Here is a 13,345-nt window from a genome sequence, read left to right on the forward strand (position 1 = left end):
CCACGGAGTCATCGTCTCTCTCTTCGTCCCTGGTGTCTTCCGAGCCGCCATGATCTTGCTCTCGTGCCTCGTCACGGGTGTTTGGCAAAGATGCTGACTCATGTTCGTTGTCGTCTGCGACGTCGCTTGTGTAATTGATGTTCGACTTGGTTGGAGCCTCTGTCGCATCTGTTGGTCCGTAGGCGGTAGAATAATTGGCAGGAGCGACTGTGGCGAGCGGGATTGCGGTTGTGCTCTTTCCGAATGAGTAGATCGTTGCCGACGACGTTGCCATGAGAGTTGTAGCAATGATAACGAACAGCCCTGCTCTCTCCGTCATATTGATGCTGTTACTGGCTGGCAGAATAAAAAATGATACTTCTGCCGCCGGCTAAATACAAGACTCACCACGGATGGCGTTAATAGCAAATGCTTCATACATTTTGAAGTGCGAATCTATTTTTCGGTTTCCGACAAAATACCTTCAACAAAGTCGTGGCATCGGACCGTCGGAAACCGCTGCTTCCTATCACGAGTATTATTTTTTGCGTGTCCTATGAACGAACGTTGCGCGGGGCTTCCCTGCTGTGAAGGGTGCAAGCCTTCAGCGCCAGTCACTCGACGCTTGCCTCCAATCTGCTGCACCCCACAATCTCATGACGTCTGGCTGTTAGGATACGAACCAGGATTGGCATCGCCGTGTTGCTTAGTGATCTATACGAATTGAGCTAACACGGGGTTGCCCGTGGTGCGCACCGGACTTCAACCGAGGTCGGTTGGACTCGAGGGGTTCTTCCTACGACAGCAATACTGAACTGAATAGCTCTACAACACCTGGTAGGAGATGCTGCTAGGAGCCCAATCCTTCCTACAAATTCTCGTAAAGGCTAATCTATGACTGGTTACCATAACGTTTTTGGTGGTGGCCCTGGGGTAGACACAGGTGCAAGGTGCACATCGTGCTGACGTGCAGTAACAGTGTCTCTATCCGTGGCGACCAGGGCGCAGCCACCACGGTGTTTGACGTCAAGGCTGTTGATCACATTGGAGCCCTGTGACAAGGCTGGCATTGCTGCGGACTGACATGAGTGTGGGCCTCGCAGTGAGAAGCCATGCTATGCTAATTACACTCGGTTGGTAAAGGTCAACCACTGCTCGCAGTTAAGCTTACAGTAGATGCAACCAAGACCGAGTCCTTGCCTTACCGCTCAAATGGCTATATTATGTGGTCCACCCATATATTAAGCTACAGTGGTATACACCGATTTCAAGTCAAAAATGAATATGCATGTATTTACAATAATACGATATATTAGGTAAACATTTTTACCAAACGCACAAACGGACCTATGCTTTGTGATAGGATATAAGATTATAAATCGTTCAATGCAACACGAATCACGGTACGCATTGACGTGGATCCGCGGCGCCACACATATTCGCTGCATAGAGGAAGCTCGCGATTGTCATGGTGCAAGTCCTGCTCAGCGCTCTCCGCGCGGCGGGGCGCCGCACCTCCGCCGCCAGGTTCCTGGCCACGCGTAGCGCGCTGCAGCATGCCTTCTCCACTCAGTCCAGCGGTATGACACCCACTACAGTACTCCCTTGGGAAAGCAACAAACGATACACGTGCATTATTGACGCTGTTACTGTACTACCCGCTTTCTTATTTGCTCATATACTGTAGTGTACACGTGGGGCAACGGTACTCTGGGCCAGCTGGGCCACGGCCCCGTGGTCAAGTCCGGCATGCGCAACGCGTACGAGGAGCTCACGCCCAAGCTGCTGGAGGCGTTCGAGGGCAAGGCCATCACCCACGTCGAGTTCGGCGCCAGCCACAGCGCCGCCAGTACGTTTGGAGCATTTTTTTATTTTTACTTTCTTATTTGTGCAGATAAGGAAAATAGTGACCAAATTTTGTGCATTTGTGCAGTTGACGCGGATGGCAAGCTGTACGTGTGGGGCTCGAACGAGTACAGCAAGCTGGGTCTTGGAGAGAGCAGCGAGATGGAGACGGATCCCCGAGAAGTGGAGTCGTTACAGGGAATCAAGATCGTGGACGTATCCTGCGGAGACTATTTCACGGCCGCCGTGGACGCAGACGGCAAAATGTACTCGTGGGGCTGGGGCGGCTCCACCATGAAAGGTGCGGGCGGCCTCGGCCACGCCGGTGGCAAGGACGAGCCCACACCACGGCTGCTGACGACACTGGTGGATCAGGGAGTGCCCATGGCCTCGGTGGAGTGTGGCGAGTTCCACACGGTGGCGCTGTCCAAGGACGGCGAGATTTGGGCCTGGGGCAATGGTGAGTACGGGCGCCTGGGCAACGGCGAGTCCGACACGTGCGAGGTGCCCGAGCCCATCGAGTTCTTCTCCAAGGATAACGTGGTGTCCATCGCTGCTGGCCGGGACTTCTCCTTTGCTCTTACGGACAAGGGCGAGCTCTACAGTTGGGGAGGCAACAGCCGTACGTTGAGGTTGACTTGTCGGTGCGTGGAGGTTGTCGGGGTGATGCTCATATTTTTTTGAATTTTTTGCAGAGAACCAATTGGGCATTGGCGGTGGTCTGGCCATGGACGTGTACAACATCGAGTCGATCCCCGTCCTGGTCGAGGCGTTCAGCGGTCTGTCGGTTAAGCAGATTGCGGCTGGGTACGACCACGCCGCTGCTGTGACGGAGGACGGGCGTCTGTACATGTGGGGCGCCAAGATCTGGATCGAGCCGCACGAGATGACGGCCGTGAACGAGCACAAGATTGTGCAGGTCGCTTGTGGTCGGCAGTACACCGTGGCGCTCACGGATGACGGCAAGGTCTTCACGTTCGGCAAGGGCAGCTCCAATTGCCTGGGCCACGGCGACCGCAAGAACCAGCTGCAACCTGTGCAGATCCAGGCTCTGGCCGACGTGAACATCACCTCGTACGTGGCTGGCAAAAATTGCGTGTTCTTCAAGTTGTAAGACACTAACTTACTGTGCTTCTGTGACGCAGAGTTTCGTGCGGCGACTATCACATGGGCGCCATCACGACACCCCACGCCGAGGCCGCGGACAAAGACTTTTCCTTCCGGGAGTAGGAGGCAAGCCAAGTCGTAGCATGAACGTAAGCAACAAGAGGTTGAAGTTGCTTGCATTCATGCAACTCCTCGATGTGGAACAAACGATGCTCAGGCATTCATTGGCTGTACAGCAGCAGCACCCCTCAGTCATGGAACTAGGCAACCAAAATGTGGAGACTAACCAGCCTCCAAACGTTCTCGACTTCCTTGAGAAACCAATCTTGACGCAACCGAGCTTCGTAATCTATGAATGCTTCGTACTTCAGCGCGATCGCCTTCTTCTTCCAAGTCGATTCCACTAACAGTCCCTCCGATCGTACCATGTCCACGTTTTGGTTGTCTTGAGCTTGTCACTTTTTGCTCTCCACGTGAGCTCTTTCAGCACCAACTAGATGACCAACATCACAGCCATAAGCAGTCAAGTGTCATGCTATCACATCACCTGCTTCCGCAACAAGCATGGACGAGTACTGTACATCTGGGTCGAGTCTCTACAAATTGATCCACCAGAGCTGAAATAAAGATTCGTTTCTAAGTTTTCATCTGGCCGCCTAGAGAGTGACGGCACAGACGCGCAAGTCTCGTAAACGTGCCTCAGTGCTTCCTAGACACAACGCTCCCATGGTGGCGTTGAGATTGATTGTGCATATTCGCGCCAAGCTTCCTTACAATCCGATCTCTGAAGTCTGACAAAGCTAATATCGTGTGTCGCCTCTGACGATCGTTAGATACAAAGTTTTTGAATCTTGACTCAGCGCAAATCGGCCAGCGCTACAGTGTACACTAGCCAAGGCAGGGAAAGCCGACTTCCTGCATCGTGACAACTATCATACCTGAGGTGCTGCTCGATTGTTGAGAGGGAGGGGATTCCCGTTCCTATCTTCAGCCGCTTCCCACAAGCACAGCGCGGTGTCTCTCGCAGGCGGAGATTCCCTTCCGACAAATTTGCCACCCGACTGAGTGGCGGAGACGGCGTGTTCAGGCCGAACAGCGAAACCAGATGTAATCTCGGGAAAGGCCTTGCGTCGTGTTCAACCTACAAAGGCTCGCGATTGGAAGAATCGTGTTCCGATGATCTGTTGCCACGGATAATATTGGAGACATTTCAGTTGACCCCAACGCCCAGGTGTCCACGAACACGAATTTCTTGGCGATCCGCGACCAATGCTCGCAAAGAAAGACCTTAGCGCTGATGAGCAGGGCTGCTGAGCCGACTACAGTACCTCAGTTTTCATTTTGCTGTGTTCCAGTCAAGCACCGCGGTCTGAACATGATCGTCCGATGGTTCGCGGCGTTCGCCCTCTTCACAGCGGTATGCAGAGCAGATTCACCTTTGAATACGTACACGTTCAACAAGGTCACGATACCGGCGCCAAGGCTTGCGCCGATCGCAACGGTGGCTGCAATGGCCAACATGACAGCGAACGATGCAGCAGAAGCGACCTTGGCTGCTTCCTTGAAGCCAGCAAACAGTGACGAAGATTCTTTAGACTCCTTGGGCAGCGACGATAATAGCTCAACAACCAGCCTCGCCGACGATATGCCTTCATCGGACTCTTCCGACAGCGTAGACGTCTCGTTCGAAAGCATTACTAGCATCTCCGGGCGAAGTGGGAGCGGGTATGTCACAAGCACCGAGTCAACATTATCAAAGGCGCTATCAACGTCCGTGGATGCGGCGCTAACGATCGGCAGCGCCATCAATGCCACCAGTACAATTCAGGCCACCTATGCGAATTGGGTAGGCTCAGCTCTCGATACTTCCTTTGCCACAGCCTGCTACCGAGAAGCTCACATCGCCAAGACATGTCCTTTGGGGTTCGAGAGCAAGCTTGGAACATGCTGGGCTCAGTGTCCGTATGCGTACCCTGTCGAGTGCGGGCTGGAGTGCATTCGTCAAAATGATGATTGTGCACTCGAAATTGTCACGAAAGTGGCGGCCTTGGCACAAACGACTCTATCTCTTATCACCTACGACGTATTTGGGAAGTTGGCAAAGTTGGCAAGAGGTGTTCAAGTGGCTATTAAGTGTGCCAAGTACATGATGGGGTTGATCAAGTCGCTGGCCAAGTATGTTCGCAATATCGAGGTGACTGACCCACAGACGCCCCAAGACAAGCTGCTGGCGATGCTATACCAGACAGACAACGTTGTTATCGATATTCCCATCGCTGTCGCCTACTGCATCGGAAACTCCGTATCGGACAATGTCAAGCTTGCTGATAGTGTATTGATGACTGCTGAATACGTGTTGAAGGAAGTCGTTGCAAATGGCGCTACCATTATTTCCAGCTGGGACAAGTTCACCAGCTTTATGAAAAACATTACGCTTGGTGATTCCATTGCCTCCCTGAACTCGACCGATATCACGTCGTTAAAGTCTGCGCTAAAGTCAAATTCCACTTGCGGCTACGACATGAAGCGACTGCTGGATCGAACGTGGATAACGATTGCGGAATTTCGCAAGCACAACCCCGACATGTCCGAGGACGATATTCGCGTTGCTATGAGTAAGTCGAATCTCGTGCTCAAGGACATCCCTGTTGCGACTAATAACTGCATGAGCGAGTTGATTGCCCAATCGGACGAGAAAACCGCTTATGCCACCCGAGATATGCTTCGTAAAACATTTGGAGGTATTGTGGATGATCTTATCAGCTCCGGGACGAGCAGCAACGGAACGTACCTCAGCGCAGGCGAATATGCTTTCAAAATGACCGACAAAGCCTTTTCGTTCTACGCTATTTGGGATCCATGGTCAGTCACGGGGGCAATTTCCGAGTACTTTCAACCAATTTGCGGGCCAACGGAGTTCATCGGGGAAATCGACGACGGCGATGCCGAGAAAGCACTGGGCATGTCGATCGTCAAGGGTGCTTTTAATAACAGTGAGGGCATGTGGACGAGAGTTGGTGATGGTACTGTGAATATTACCTTCACGAGCATCGATACGAAAGATGTGACCGTGAACATTAAATCTGGCGGTGACAAAATTGACGAAGTGGACGTTCCAGCAGGAAAAACTGTGATGTGGAAGTCGAATGCGACGGATCTGGGAGGCAAAACGCTGTACTTGGATCGGTGGCGTCCTGGCTTTCTGGGTCTTCCTGGTACTGGAGGTGGCTCACTCCTGTTGTGGGTGCCTCGATCTACTCAAGGAGGTAGCCTGAAGCTGACTGCGATGTTGAATGTCAGTTAAGTAGTTTTTTGTGATAGAGGTGTAGTATAAATGAATTACAGTGATAATAGCTGTACTATGGTACTCATTGCCAGAAAATGGGGAGCAAGTCGTTTGACTGATCGCCTGAATGTTCTGAATGAAACATGCAAATTTGCCCATCAGTTGTTGATCATATACGTCAGAATCTCGAAGACTATACATATACGTACCTGCTGTAGAAAGTGCTGTACGAATATCCAGTCAAGTGATGTTCTTCCTTGCGGGTAAAGGAGGATTTGAAATGGGTTGAGAGAACGAATGACTTTGTGGTGAAGGGCTAATGATGAGACGTGAGAAATATTTGGAGGAGGGGCGGATTTTCAGTCCCACCCCACCCCAACTCTTTCATGTTTTGGAAATTTTTACCCGATTTTACCGATTTCAGCCGGCTTTGGTTTGGACTATGGTCAGATTTTGCATGCCTGCCCACCTCTTTTATACCGGTATGCCTCAGTCTGTCACCAGTGTAACCAAACCTCGTATCTTGAGGCTGGATGAAGGCGTCACAAGCTTCATCATGACGTTTTCTTGTCCAGGCAAGAGCTATTCTATGATAACTTGCATTCACAGCTCTTATCTCGACACGCGCGGCAATTACCAATAGATTTTATCAATAATATCCGTGCAAATTCAGTCGAAAGTTGTATTTTGCATCGATTTATTCATGGAAGTTTTAGGTCCTCTTTTCAGGGAAAATACCTTCGGCATGCCACATTTTGCCTGAAACCCTAAAGAAAAGTTCCAAGATTACCCCACCTTAGTGACAAAGTTTCAGTGGGTCTCTGAAACCTGGAACATGTCAGATCGAATGGCAGTCGTTCAAACTTTTTTCGCCCTCCCCAAGATCACTACAATAGGCCGCCCCGAAGTCGAGGCTGGTACAAGTAGTCCAGCGCTAATACCACAGCTCAGGTTTGGGCAGCGCCACAGGCACGGGCAGCAGCTCGGCCAGCAACTCGGACTTGGACAGGAGGAGCAGGCAACACATCTTCGGACATTGGCACTGCGGCGCCAGAAAGACTTTAGGGAACCGCTTTGGCCTACTAAACTTAATATTCAGACTGATTGTTTTCTAGTTTGCGGTTCCAGGTGAACTTCCCTGACGAGCTCTGGAAAAACCTTTTCGTGGAACTTTTCATTCAGGTTTCAGGTTCCAAGTATACTGAAAATGGCAACCTATAATACATCGTGACAGTTTTATTGAGGATGATACATGATCAAACCCCAACTGCAAATCCACCGTCTACGTTTTATCACGGCGATTATGTTTTATCACGGCGATTGCCATGCACCTTTGATGATTTGTCCTAAAAGACGGCGGAATTGTAATTGGAATTTGGTAAAAAAAAAAAAAAGGCGAAAACGCGCCCCTTTTAGCGGGGACATCCGTACGTTGTTTTAGGGTTAACCCTTTCACTTTAAGGGCGAAAAACGCGCCATTTCGTCGCGATAGAGGTAACATAACATGTATTGCAAAAGTCGCAGTTCGAAGTACTGTCGTTTGGGGCTGTTTTTCGGATGTCATCAAGTAATATTGGTGCAACATTCTCCTACTCCAGGGATGTCATCGAGTAACATAGGTGCAACACCAGCCATCTCTGGAATACAGGGCGGTTAAACATCAACAGCGCCTGCAGTCGTCCAAGAGAAATTGAATTTCACACCGCATGCGGTGGGCCGTACGTATTGCAATGTCTACGAGTACTTCGGCATTCGACAACTCGTGGGCCATGAGGGACGTGCTGTTCTCGTCGCTACAGGGAGAGTGCGCCTTCATGATGCCGCCGCCGCACCGGCTGCGCTGCCCGCTCGCTCACTACGGCCACCCGGCTGGTGTCTCGTCTGGCTCATCGACGAGCCCGTGAACTCCTACGTCGAGCATAATTTCGTACCAAGGGTGCCGCTAACACCCTCGAAGTTTCAACCTTCGAACTGCGCCTCCCCCCCCGGGTCCACCACCCCGGTCCCCGAATAATAATAATATTTTACATTATTCTATCACTGCTTAAAAGCAGTGATAGAGTGTCATAACTGTTTTAGCTAGAATTATTTCCTGACGGGAGTCGAAAAGTAATACTTTACTTCTTAATACGACCAGGTTGGCAAGATTGACTATCGCTACGGTTCAGCTTGCACCGATACCTGCAACAGTGCTCTATAGTTTAAAAACGTGATGGAACGTGAAAAAAATGTCACTAAAACGATTCAGATTTTTCATTCCAAGCGTTTGCTGAAGAGGACCAGTGATCGCCAAATCACAATACAGTAGATGGCATTTCCCAAGAGACATACGAACGCAGTACTAGTACCATGATCGAATTAGATTTGTATAGTATAGTTAACAGAGACGGCTCGCGAGCTGGTTAATTGTTATCTGCACTACATGTGTTATACATGGAATACTATATTTGACTGCTATCATAGCAGTGCTATGTATCAACACAGTAATTATTTTGAGTTTATATTAATCTTGAGTTTATATATGTAAAACTGTAATGTCGACGTGCAAAATTTATACTTTTTATCCCAGTACTTCACAAACAAGCAGAAAATCATTGCCTTTTCAAATGAAAGAACCCGGTACCTAATCTAGTGGCGTATATTCAGGCATGTATTTTGGAGCCTACAGGAAGCTGGCGCTTTCAACGAAAAGATTTCACCCGATAGAAAAGTTCCTATAGCATGAGGAAAGTATATCGCAACTTGCGATGCGCAAGCACCTAGTTAAGTTAGTTATGCCATCTAGCATCCATTTTTCTGAAACACTCATAATGTGAAGGTATTTTCTGGCTAACACTGCTACTTGGAGTTCGACCCTAGGCGAAAAGTCATTGTGTTGGTTTGCCCAAAACTATCCAGGACTGAGTGTTGTCAGCATCCAGCACTGCTATTCTATTAGCCCCTAAGCGTTCTACCGAGCTAATGGACCTCTTTCTCTAAGCGCTGATAGATTATTTATTGTAGTGCAAGGTTTCATTATATAGGGGTGTCCGCATCACACCACGCCGCATAATCCGACTTTTATTTGTAGCGGGCTCAAATAGAGCTGCGTTTGTGGTCTAGGAAGCTACGGTTGTCGTTGAAGCGATCGAGTTCAACCAACACGACCACCGGAATGCCGGAATTAGCACCAAAACGTGCTGCTACGAAGTTACGTATCCATCGCAGTCATATACTGTACAATGGTTTATAGAACATGAAGGCGAAAAGTAATTGCTGCCTCTATGTGAAGCAAACATTCGTGGAACTGTTGCGCGCTCGACTGCAAGTTGCAGTGTGCAAGGAATGCTTACGAAAGTGACAACGGCCCCGTGCCTACCACTCGCCGTGTTGGGTTACCCAACTGGGTACCCGTACTGCCCGTCACAAGGAAAGACGAAACGACCACATGATATCGGACCGAGATTCTCGGTCGCGGTGCGGTTTCAAAGTCTTTGAGTCCAAGACCAGGACCGGCGGTCAGATTTTTACAAGTGAACTACACAGGCGAAGGGCAAACCAACAAAAATTTCAGTCGTGCTGATGCTTGAGTACCGCCCTCGCAACTTCGGCACTGCTACTTCGTCATAAGTGGTGGCGGTTGCCTACTGGTAGGTGTGGTACATGTACATTTTCCTTGACCGTCCATCTTCCGGCTATCGAACAGCGGAAAGGTCAACGCTAATCGTCAAGGGACGTCGCTTGCACATGTACAACACCACGTAGCTTTGCAGCAGTCGCAAAACCACTGGTGTCCCGCGCTTCGCAAGTCGCGAATTGCGACCGCGAGCTAATCTCTGCGCCGCGCTTTGCGTCTCATCGTTCATTGAGAACGGCCAGCGCCGATCCCCTTCTGCATCCTGTGTGCCTCCACGTCACAAGATGTGGTGTCTCTCGCTGGGCTACAACGGAGGTATTTCACAGCAAGCAGTGGTGGTTGGAGGAGGGGCCAGCAACCTTTGTGACGAGCACGGCGTGGGCTCGTGCAGATTTTTAGTTGCTCTTACAGATGGCTACGCGGAACCTCGAGAACAGATATGTGCTAACCAGCGACGAGGGCCAACGGCTGGTGTATTAAATCAGACCAAGATGATTGGAAGACTTTGCCGCCGCGGCATTACATGTGTATTGAAGCCGTACAATGCTGTATCGTTTGCACATTGGACATGTCCACCGGAATTGATTTACAACACGGTAAGTATGCTTATCTGGTGAAATCGGGGCGGTTGCACCCCGTCGCTGCTTACCGACAAGCCCAAGATTGTTGTTGATCATAGAGGAAGTCCATCCGAGCCAGCGGCCCTCGCAACAAAGAAAGTATCGCGAGCAGGGTTTCCGCTCGTGACAATCTCATTCTTCGTTTCGCCACATTCGAGGCTCAACAAGCTTCCTCGCGCACGCGAGACTCAGCAGGATGTCCAGGCTGGTTGCACTGTTTGCCGTCTTGGCAGCCATTTTCGCTGGGACCTCGTCGGCCAAGATCCTGACATTTGGCGGATGGCCCAGAACGTCCAACCCGCTCGCCACGGTGGCACCTGCTGACGACAACATCACGGATGCTGGAGTACTGAAAACGACCGTGTCTTCTGCCAAGTCGTCAAGCGGAGATGACTCTGATGACAGCAATGATATCGACTCCTCGGACAGCGTTGACAGCGTCGTACAAACCGCACTTTCATCCGAGATATCAAGTGGCGACAGGGATTCTAATCGAAATGGCGGGGCCAGTGACCGCGATGATTCGTCAGACAGCAGCGATGACACCTCTTTGGTCGCATCAAGTAATTCGGCTGTATCTTCGGGCTCCACAGCGGCACACTTTGCGATTGGCAGTGTGTTAAATGCCACCAGCACGATCGAGTCCATTTACACAAACTGGGTGGGGCTGGGGGCCGATGTCGACATTTCATTTTCGTCAGCTTGCTATCGCAAGACCCACATCACGAAGAACTGCCCTATGGGATACGATTACAAGCTTGGCACGTGTTGGGCTCAATGCCCGTATTCCTACCCTGTCAAGTGTGGAATGGAGTGCATTCGGCAGAACGACGATTGCGGGCTGGAAGTTGCAACCAAAGTTTTTGCGGTGACACAGGCTATGATGTCCTACACTACTATGGGTGTGTTCTTCAAATTTTGGGAGCTGGCGAAGGGATTCCAGAGGGCTTTCAAGTGTGTCAAAGCATGGATGGGTTTGACCAAGTCGCTCATCAAGTACATCCGCTATATCAAAGTGTCTGACCCCGAGACCCCGCAAGAAAAGGTACTGGCGGTCCTCTACCAAACGGACAATATCGTTATCGACATCCCGGTAGCAGTCAGGTACTGCCTCGGGAAAAAGGTGCCGGAGGAAGTCAAGCTTGCTGATAGAATTGTCACCACTGCCGAGTTGGTGTTGAGGGAGGTCATGAAGCGCCCCGACGAAATTGTTTCCACTTGGGGAAACTTCACCACCTTCCTGAAGAATGTCGCAATGAATGAGTCTGTCGAGTCTCTAGACAAGAATGACATCACGTCGTTGAAGACTTCGCTAGAATCCAACTCAACTTGCGGCTACGACATGAAGCGATTGCTGGATCGCACGTGGATGACCATTGCCGAATTTCGCAAGCACAACCCAACCATGTCTGAGAACGACATTCGCGTTGCTATTAGCAAGTCGAGTCTCGTGCTCAACGACATCCCTGTCGCGACGAACAACTGCATGGGCGATCTCATCGCAGGATCAAACGAGAAGAAAGCTTACGCCACGCGAGATACGCTGCGGAAAACCTTCGGAAGCATTGTAGAGGACCTGATCAGCTCGGGAACAAGTAGCAACGGTTCTTACCTCAAGGCTGAGGAGTACGCGTTCAAGGTTGCTGACAAGGCCGCTGGATTCTACGCCATTTGGGATATGTGGGCTGTCGGTGGTGTTATTTCCGAGTACTTCCAGCAGATTTGTGGCCCCACCGAATACATTGGAGAAATCGACGACGGCGATGCGAAGAAGGCGCTGGCCATGACCACCGTCCAGCGTGCTTTCAACAAGAGTGAAGGTTTGTGGAGGAGAATTGGAGATGGCAGCGTCACCATCACGTTTAAGAGTGTCGATACTGAAGACGTGACGGTGAACATCAAGTCTGGTGGAAACAAAATCGACGAAGTGGACGTTCCAGCGGGGAAAACTGTGACGTGGAAGTCAAATGTGACGACATTGGGAGGCAAGACGCTGTACTTGGATCGATGGCGTCCCGGGTTCTTGGGTCTTCCTGGTACAGGCGGTGGTTCACTGCTTTTGTGGGTTCCTCGAGCGGCTCAAGGTGGCAACTTGCAGCTCACCGCGATGTTGAATATTAGTTAGGTTAAGTAAGAACTCTCTTCTTGTGGTTCACACTGATAGTTTTGCCGCATAATTGCGAGCAGAGATGTAAAATACGCTATAAAGCATAGGAAATACATAGATAAAGTGCTAAGACACAAATGCTAAAGTATCGTATAATACCGCTAAGTATCTGTTAATTATACCGTATCTCGACAAGACCACTTGCTTAGTGACTTGTGGTAAATTCCGAGTCCGATACTTTTTCGTAGTTATCGATTACATACGACGACTAATGGAAGATGTTCAACATCTTTTTCCGGCTACTGAAAGTGCGCGTGTACTACTGAAAATGGGGGCCCATCACCTCCGCTCATAACATCTTGATGAAATTGCTGTACTTTTAGCATTTTTAACCCCTTAAATTAGAAAACACTTCAGCCGAAACGGTGTGTTGTAGCTTTCGCTTCAGGTCAACGACTATGAGGCCAATTCTCTGGAATCGCCTGGGGTCTATCACCGCCGACCACGAATCTATTAGATCAAGGCAAATCGTCGGTTCATCCAGGTGTACATTACGCGGCCTAGCATCGGCAGACTGACTACAGCATTGCGGAACATCAATTAGCAAGCAATACATTCACGCTGGTCGTCTCTATTACCACGAACGATCAGCACGTCACTAGGTTCGTGGGCGGTAGATTCCCAGCAAGCAAAAATCGCTACCCAAGTGAAAGGTGGAGTCAGATTGCTGGCCTTTCGTGGGATTTTTTTGCATTGACCAGCTGCCTGTGTAGAAACCCGAAGTG

General features: G+C 50.2%; 1 protein-coding gene across 1 annotated transcript; it reads left to right on the plus strand.

Moving 5' to 3' along the window:
• Positions 1 to 1,447: 1,447 nt before the first annotated feature.
• On the plus strand, positions 1,448 to 3,054 carry IUM83_01431 (regulator of chromosome condensation (RCC1)-like protein; the record flags this gene model as incomplete). The annotated part of the gene is made up of 5 exons (XM_067925286.1): positions 1,448 to 1,559; positions 1,667 to 1,828; positions 1,913 to 2,446; positions 2,520 to 2,898; positions 2,970 to 3,054. The coding sequence occupies 5 exons, from the start codon at positions 1,448 to 1,450 to the stop codon at positions 3,052 to 3,054; spliced, it is 1,272 nt and encodes a 423-aa protein (XP_067797406.1).
• Positions 3,055 to 13,345: the final 10,291 nt, after the last annotated feature.

This window comes from Phytophthora cinnamomi (assembly GCF_018691715.1).
Source record: "Phytophthora cinnamomi strain GKB4 chromosome Unknown Contig14, whole genome shotgun sequence".
NCBI lineage: Eukaryota > Oomycota > Peronosporomycetes > Peronosporales > Peronosporaceae > Phytophthora > Phytophthora cinnamomi.